At 48.1% G+C, this 8,610-nt stretch overlaps 1 protein-coding gene across 1 annotated transcript; it reads right to left on the bottom strand.

Annotated features, from left to right (window-relative positions):
- Positions 1-3,238: 3,238 nt before the first annotated feature.
- RNF228 (ring finger protein 228) lies at positions 3,239-4,081 on the bottom strand. The gene has a single exon (XM_088061309.1). It carries the CDS (start codon positions 4,079-4,081, stop codon positions 3,239-3,241), a length of 843 nt encoding a protein of 280 aa, XP_087917435.1.
- Positions 4,082-8,610: the final 4,529 nt, after the last annotated feature.

Here is an 8,610-nt window from a genome sequence, read left to right on the forward strand (position 1 = left end):
ACCCCTTCTGCTGCATATCTCTGTGTGTTTTTAAACAACCAGAACACACAAGTGTTGTGACTGAAATAGCTACAATAACAAAACACCACCAGCCACGCAGATTTTATCTTTCTGTATTTTTACTTAACTTTTTTTTACTGAAACTTGAGCAAAGTTTGGCTTTGGACAAGCAATCTATACACTCAAAGGAACCCAAAACACAAATATAATACTGGGATTCTACAGTAGCCAGAGATGTATACAATGCATGATTTTTTTCTGACTGGTACTGTGATGTGGATCCAGACTAACGCTCCTGAAACCAGCGGAGTTTCCCAAAATTTGTGTAAGCAGAGAGAAGGATTTGGCATAAGATCAGACTGTCCATTTTAATTTGGCTCTGATATATTTTCAAATATATGGGTAAGAACCTGATATGTAATATGATCGTTCAATGTGAATAAGCCTGAAAATCCTGTTTAGGCCTGTGATCTTCAACTTTTTGTAACGTGCCAACCTCTAAATGCTTTAAAGTCGACCCTCACACAACAGATTTAAGTTTCCGATGATCAATTTGCTTTTCTTACTTACCTTGCGCAGCTCTTTTAGTAGTCCATGGATCCCAGTTGAAACCATTGGTTTAGTCAAAATGGCAAATACTGTTTACAGAGAAAAGGCAAGAATAAAACTGTGACGTGGAAAGTAAAGAAAACGATGGAGTATACACTTCTTACTGTAATCAGTATTTCAGCTCCGTAACAGCTCCCGTGGGACAGCAGCTCCTGCACACATTCCCACGTGGGAGGGAGCTCACTGCTGTGCCGAGCGCTGGCAGCACCCCTGGCACAGCTCAGCAGCTCCCTGCAGCCAAAGCCCGCAGGACTGAGGCACAGTAAAGAGAAGAACTACGCAGGGAGCTCCAGCTGAGCTCCACGGGCACTCAGAGCTGCCTCTGGACGTCTACAAGACAGAGGTGGAGCAGCGACGGCTGCCTGGGCTCACCTGAACTGCGAGGTGCTGGAGCTTACCTGGCTGAACAGAAATGCAGATACACACACTGCATTTGCAGGAGAAGCACAAAAAGGTAAATCCTGTATTGGTGTATATGATGTACACATGTACATATTTTATATATTTATTTTTCTTAGAAAACATTGCTGCTGTTTATGTCCATTAATTTACATATATTTATTCCTACTACAGTATCATTTACAATAATACTTTCACTTCTATAGCACCTCCTCTTCAAGGATCTCCAATTGCTTAAAAACATTAATAAATAAAGCCTCACATCTTGCCTGTGAGGTAGGTCAAGGCTATTATCAAACTTTACAGATGCATTAACTGAAGAACACAGAGGTTAAGGCCCAAATTTTCAAATATTTGTACCTGAAGTCAAACACCTAAATTCTCATTTAGATGTTTAAATAAAAGTCTTGTGATTTTCTTTGGTGCAGAACATCTACAACTACTGCTGAAGTCAACAGGGGCTAATGGTCAGGCCTGATTTTAGGAGGCATAACCTTTTAGACAGCTAACGAGCAATTCCAAGTTGGAAAACACTGGTCTAAATACACAAATCTCGGTCAGAGCCACAGTTGATCCCAGTAATTTATCTCCTCAGGGCCTTTATATTGTGATATACAACTTCAAAAGGCTGGTGCGGATCTTTTTCAATAGACATAAGTGACACAAAAATCATCTACTGTTTCCACAAACTGCGTCCATCATCGGAGTCTATACAAACACTGCTTGGTTTGTGGGGTTTCTTGGGTGTCAGGGGGTTGTTTTTCACACATTTGTGATAATCAAGACATTGTGCAGCACACATCACTTGTGCAGTCATAGAACACATCACACACCTTCACCTGCTGCCTTTACATTTCTACAGAGTCAATTTCTTTGCACTTGTGATAAACAGAAGTGGTCAAGTAAAGGTCTATTAAGAGGATACTTGTCAGAATTATCATGCAGACAGCTTGCAAAATACACATACTAAAAGATCACTTTTAAAATTCTTGAATTGTTAAGCACGAAAATAATTACCTCATTCCATTACAGTACTGTGTAGAAACACGGAATAAGCAGCATTATCTTATTCCCGATAGAATAGATTATAACAACTAATTAAGTTTAAAAAATTCAGGCACCAAATGAATTATCCTGCAACATAGAACAGTATCTATATAGAGCGCTCTCCTTAATATACTACAAAACCAGCTGGATGGGAATGTTTTTCCATTCGTATCACCAACATCTCATCACATTTCAAAGACACCTTTGATGTCCCAACCTCACAGAGCAAAACCGTTTTCTACTGTCTGTTACAGAAACTCCCAACACAGAAGATAAACTTACCAAGAGGGAAAACCACCGTCTTACTACAGCTACCTCGACCGAATTTTCAATCACAAATTACACTAGTGCATTCCACTTTTACAGTGATGCTGAAAGTCCATACTTTAATGTGGGCTCCTCTCAATGCATAAAAATTGAAATCAGTGGCCAGTGAAATATTAATCCCTATGACAGGAGTCTCTTAGCTCTATTTTAGAGCTCCATTAATGAAATAATCTTCCATAATTTTTTTTAAGTGTTCAGTGTAGTGTTTTAGTCTCCCACATTAAATTAGAATTTCAAAGAATTAAATAATACAGCTTATTTTAAGCAACCATCAGAGGGCTTAGCAGCCTTCTAATAAAATTATAATGAAACCATACTCAGTACACCGTAGGAAACTTTGGCCGAGTCTCTTTTAAGATAATACACTTTTTTACAGCTTCTTCTATATGTTAACTTGTTAACGTCATAAAAGGGAAAAAACAAAGCGCATTTAACATCGCGTTCCTGTTCTGCTCCTAACCACAGTGAACCTCTCCGATTATCTTCCAGGTGGGGGCAACAGTAAGCCAGTTTTCTTTAATCGCGATTGTGTCCTTCTGCATCAGGAGCTCAGCGCCCGGGATGCGCTCCCGCAGAGGCGGGGACCGCGCACATCCCAAGCTCCAGCTCCCCAGGGAGGCCCTTCCAGCCATCTCTGCCGGCAAGGCGCGCCCTGCCCTCCCTCCTGAGCGGCCGGACCCTCCGTGACCCCTCTCGGGGTCACCCTGCAGCCCATCCCCACCGCCTCCACCGTGCCATGGGCCGCGGCAGGGCTGGCACCTGTCACCGCCCCGCCCGTGCGCTCCCCCGCCGCCGCCCGCCCCCCGCCCCCCGCCCGGGGCTCCCGGAGCAGCGGCCCCGCTCGGCTCGGCCGGGGCTACGTGTCGCTCCTGCGGGCGGCCCGGCCCCGCGCCGTGCCGTTGGCCGTGGCCCCGCCGGTGGCCGCCTCGGGCCGGTACTTGAGCCAGCAGATGAGCCATGTGACGACGAGGGAGAAGAGGGCGAGGATGCTGGCGACCGACAGGCAGATGGGCCCCACAGGCGACGGCGATGCCGCGGCGCCGGGCGCGGCGTCCCCGCCGTACTGGTTGACGAAGATGAGACCGGTGAAGAGCAGCACCACCATGGAGAGGAAGGAGACGACGACGCACACGCAGCCGGCGCTCAGCGCCGCCCGCTTGCAACTCTGGCAGCTCTCGTAGCCGCCGCCCGAGGAGCGCGGCCCGGCGGGGGCGGGGGCCGGCGGGGCGAGGGCGGGCGCCGCCCCCCCGGCGCGGGGCGGGCGGCGGGGCGGCAGCGGCGGCAGGCGGTCCTGCGGCACCGGGTCGCGGGCCCGCAGCTGGGGCGGGCGGGCGGCGGCCAGCTTGGTGTTGACCGGGAGGCCGTGGACGCGGTGGTCGGGCAGCGCCGTGCGGTGGCGGCAGAGCGGGCAGGCCAGGGAGCCGCCGGGCGAGCGCCCCGGGCCCGGCTCGGCGCCGGCGGCGGGGGGATGCTGCGCGGCGCGCAGGTGCAGCTGGCCCAGGCACTCCTGGCAGAAGGTGTGCAGGCACTCCAGCAGCTTGGGCGCCCGCCGCTCCAGGTCGAAGTAGTTGTAGCAGATCTTGCACTCGTAGTCCTCCGAGCTGGGGGCGGCGGCGGCCGCCGGCGCCGCCGCCACCGCCGCCTCATCCTCCCGCCGCCCGCCCTGCCCTACGCCGCCCGTCTGCGCCGGCTCGGCCATAACATCTCGCCGGAGGGGGACGGAGAGCCGCGGAAAGGCGGGGAGTGCCGGGCCGCCCCGCGCCTGGCAGGCGGGCGGGAGCCGGGGCAGCCGCGACCCCGCCGCCTCCTGGCCGCGCCCGGGGGCTGCGGCGGGGCCCGGCGGGGAGGGCGGGGGATGGAGGGAGGGCCGCCGGGCGCCCGCCCGCCTGCGCCGCCCGCCGCGCTGGCGGCTGCCGGGGGCTGCTGGCGGCTGCCGCGGGCGGGGGGCGGGATCGGCGCCGCCCGCCCCCGGGAGCGGCCGCCGGTGCGCGGCGGCGGCTGCGGGGCCTCTCCCCTGGCCGCCGCGGTGCGGAGCGGTGCGGAGCGGTGCGGAGCGGCAGGGCGCCCCGGAGAGCCGTGCCGATGCCTCTTGCCAGCGCCTCGCCGCCTCCGCAGCACGACCCGGCGGGGCTCGGTGCTCTCCCGCAGTCCCTCCGCCCTGCAGCGCTGCGGGAAACGCGCCTGGGTGCCGGGAAGCCTTTTAATCCTGGAGTGCATTTTTTTAAAGCTTTCTGTTGATTTTAACAGTTGACGAGGATTCCCCACTGTCAGTACGCTTTGTGACCAGCAGTTACAGTGACACGACGCTCTTTAGGCACGAACACGGTGGATGAAGGGTTAATATGGGAAGGCAGGGTGACATCTCTTTCATACACCGCAGTTCACAGGGTGTTTTACTGCTTTTCGGAAAGAACATTTTGTGCACTGTGATTCTCGTTCATTGTGCACACTGAAAAATAAGAGGTATTTTATTCTGGAAGCTGGAGGTGAAAGGAGCTGCTGACGTTATTTACATCCTGACATCGCTACACAGTTGAGAGCTTTTGCCTAGTTTAATGAAAAACCATCCAAACAGTGACATGTCCATAGCTGGTAATGTCATATATTTATCAACCTGATAGATTTCACTACATCAAAGCCTGCACTGTCTCATCAGGGAGCTCTCTGGAGAAACTTTCATCTTCAGGTGAAGCAGAGGCTGTAGCAGTGATTATTTCCCTCTCTAGTTCTGAGGATAGCTCTAGGCAAGTAAGGCCTGTGTTTCAGGTACACCGCATTGCCTTGCTGTCTTGCTAAAGCTGCATCTTGGGCATATCAGCTGTGGGCTGAGACTGTGTCATCTTGGATGTCTTCTCCCCTTCTCTGCCCTGGGACATGCTGGATCAGCCGTGCTTCACAGCAAATGATGAGGAAAGCGCTCTCCTTCTCAGTGCTGCCTGTGCTAGGACTTTGTTCTTGAGCTCTGAGCATTCTTGAAGAGCCAAATAAAGTGGGGGAACCATTGTTTAGAAAGACTGACTTGTTGGAAAGATGAAAAGCAACATATTTGTAATCTGTGATGACAGATCTGATGATTGTCCTAGCAAACAAAGGAACATGGCTTAGCTTAGCATAAACTGAAATCACAGGCTAAAGTCGAACACCAAAAAGTAGGAATGTTCTCTGTACAGGGAGACATTGTCTTTATAATTTATCCTAAGAGATATTTAAAAATCCTTTAAAAGTATTGGTTGTGTCTTTAGAAAAAAAGAAAGAAGGTGACTTTTGCTGTCACTGTCCATAGTGCGCAGCTACTCGGCCTGTGGAGTCAAAAATTACCCTTTTTTAAAAGCCCACACTGGTTTGCAACCTCAGAGCTAATCTGCCTGATGAATTTCGACTTTCTAATCTAACTATGGTAACTTCTTTTTTTAAAATGAAATCTCAGTGTATTTACTCAGGCATTCTTATATTCTAAAATGTACGTTTCTGGTAGTTTGTCTGTTTTGGTTTTGGTTTTTTTGGTGGGGGTTTTTATTTTGCTTTGATTTAGTTTGGGTTTTTTTTTTTGTTTGCTACTCTTTCCCAGTTAGCATCGTCTTCCTATTTAATTAGTTCACTGTTAAAAGATGTCAGATTATCCCAGGCACTGCCCTTTTCTTTAATATTACTGCCACTTTCATAACCCTATAACTTCCAACAATTTTCAAAACACATGAAAGTCCTCAGATCCACACAAGTATGAATTAATATTTCAAGTACATTTTTTTTTGAGGCACTGTATCAAATGCTTTAATAGGGTCCAGATACATCAGCTGCATTTCTGGTTCAAACTGCTTTGCCCCTGCCTTTTGTGTTCTGAATTTTCTTATCTGATATGTATCTGCCTTGAGGTCAACTGAAACTCCATCTAATAAGTATATGAAAGTCAACATTTGGAAAGCTTCCTGTAATTCTGGCATGAAAACTACACAGAATAGATTGGGAAGTTGACCATAACTGAAAATAATAATAATCATTAAAAACAGCTATATGCAAAATTAGGATTAAATTTACTTTTTTTTTTACTTAAAACTAAGAATGAGGAAAAACTGGTGAGTAGTCACAGAAACTTCCTTGTTCACGATTACCCCTGTGAACACAATGCTGGGTAACTCGGTCTCACGCAGGCAGGGTTATCCCGTGCTGTGCTGTCCCTAGAGAACATTATTTAGCACAACATGTAAGGTGCACGGGCCTCACTCCTGGTGAGATGCTGCTTCGCTCTGGAGCAGCACAACTCCTCTTTGTGTCTCTAGTGGCACTTGCAGGTTCTGTCCTTACCCTTCTGCTAGCACAGGAACTCGTGTGATGACACGGCCAGTCAGTTCTTGGAGACAATCCAGCTCAACACTTTTTGCTTTTTAAATGAGTTTTTCTGCTGGAACAGCTCAGGAAAGCAGGTTGCTGCCTGAGTGCAATAGGTCTGCTGCCAGTGTGAGGGGAAAATGCCAGAGGCTGTGTGGTCAGGAGAGGAAATGAGGTGGGACCACAGCGTGGCTGATTTACGTACATTTACCTTACTATGGAACAAAGCCATTAATGATTTCAGCCCTCCTGTCCCAGCCCAGCATCCTGTCATGAGTGTATGACAGTTGTGTCATGGGATGGCCCAGTCCAGAGGCACGCTTGAGAGCCTGCTGTGACAAATTGAAGGATCAGCTGTGCTGTCCCCTGGCAGCCTTATCCTTCCCTGTGCAGGAAGGTGTCCCCGTGTGGCTCTCTGGGAGGCAGGGATGCACCAGGCAGGGGTTGTGCCACATCTGCTCCCTGTGACGTGCTGCTGCCCTGGCTCCTCGGTCACCTGGACAGGGAGTGTGCTCAGCCTGGAATTAAAGGTGGCTTCTTACCTGGATCCTTCTGGTGACTGACCCTGGGATTCTTCACAAGCAGAGGAGCTGGGCCATAAGTACTGGAAAACACCTCTATGCTGAATTTAAGGACTTCCTAGGAAGGAATTGAAGAGATGAAATATTTCTTCAGATTCTGGGAAAAGTTACCATATTTCTGGAGATCCAGATGTGTTCTCTCTCTTAGTCACTTTAACGACAATGAGCGTTTATTATTTGGATTGTCAGCTTGTAGAGACTGTCTCTTAGGGGAAAACATGTATTAGTTATTGTAAGAAAATCCCAGAATGCAGCTGAGCTGATTCTGGGGGCTGACTGTTGTCTGAAAGACTACAGGAGACTATGGATGTTATTCAGCAGAAGTTCTGTTAGAAATTCAGAGCACAAGTGGCAAACAACCCTTACAAAAGACACATTTTTCCACTTAATCATTCTGCAGCTGGTAAGAATTGATTTTTAGTGTGTTAAATATCGGGCCTGATTTATCCTGTGGAGTGTGCCAGTTTCATGCTGGTTCAGGACTTGGTCTAAGAAGAGTTGTAACAGTATAAATTAACTCATCGATGAGTCAAGCCCAAAACCTCATAGAAGAATCCTCCTGTTTTTCATAAGGGGCATATTGACATACATCCCTGCAGCAATAATGTCATGTTAAGCTAGTTTAATTCCCCAGAAATCTGTGTTCTTATACAATAGGTATGTTTTTCACTTTTGATGGGTGGCAAAAGATATGTGTTATTTTTATTCTCTATCATTGCATAATAGGATGCTGCATCATCTTCTGCTTTCTTCACATTGATATTTTATTTCATATAAAGTATTTCTGAATAATTTATAATTAAAGTGCTTTTTTACCTTTTCTGTATTGGAACTTCTGTAAAAGCTATTGCATGTTGGTCTATTGCATTCAGTACTGAAAGGAACATTCATTTTCAATAATATTTGCAGGCCATTTCAGGGAGCTGAAAAAGAGAAAATGGATTACAATTATGAGCAATTCTACATCAATCACAGCCATATAAAAATATGTTAATCTCTTAATGTATATAATAGGAAAGATGCAGAAGTAGATGCAGGAATACAATGTTTGACACCACTCTCCCCCCAGGAAGAGTGTTGCATCTGCTAAATACTGTCCTATTCTAGTTGCCTCAGGAAATGAGAAATGTGTGAAGAACAGACCTTCCCTGACCACTCACCTCTGCTTGTGAGGTCTCTGCTTTCTCTTTTTCCCTAGGTTAAGCTTTAAGCTTCCCCTTCTCACACAGTGTTGACCTGCAGCCCTAAGCACAGACACACCCTCCTTGGCATCAGCCTGATGCCAAATTGTAAGACAGGTTTATTGGCAATAAAAGGGTGA

This window comes from Pseudopodoces humilis, chromosome 11, assembly GCF_049639895.1.
Source record: "Pseudopodoces humilis isolate 2021_Gansu_Grassland_sample_001 chromosome 11, ASM4963989v1, whole genome shotgun sequence".
NCBI classification, from domain to species: Eukaryota; Metazoa; Chordata; class Aves; order Passeriformes; family Paridae; genus Pseudopodoces; species Pseudopodoces humilis.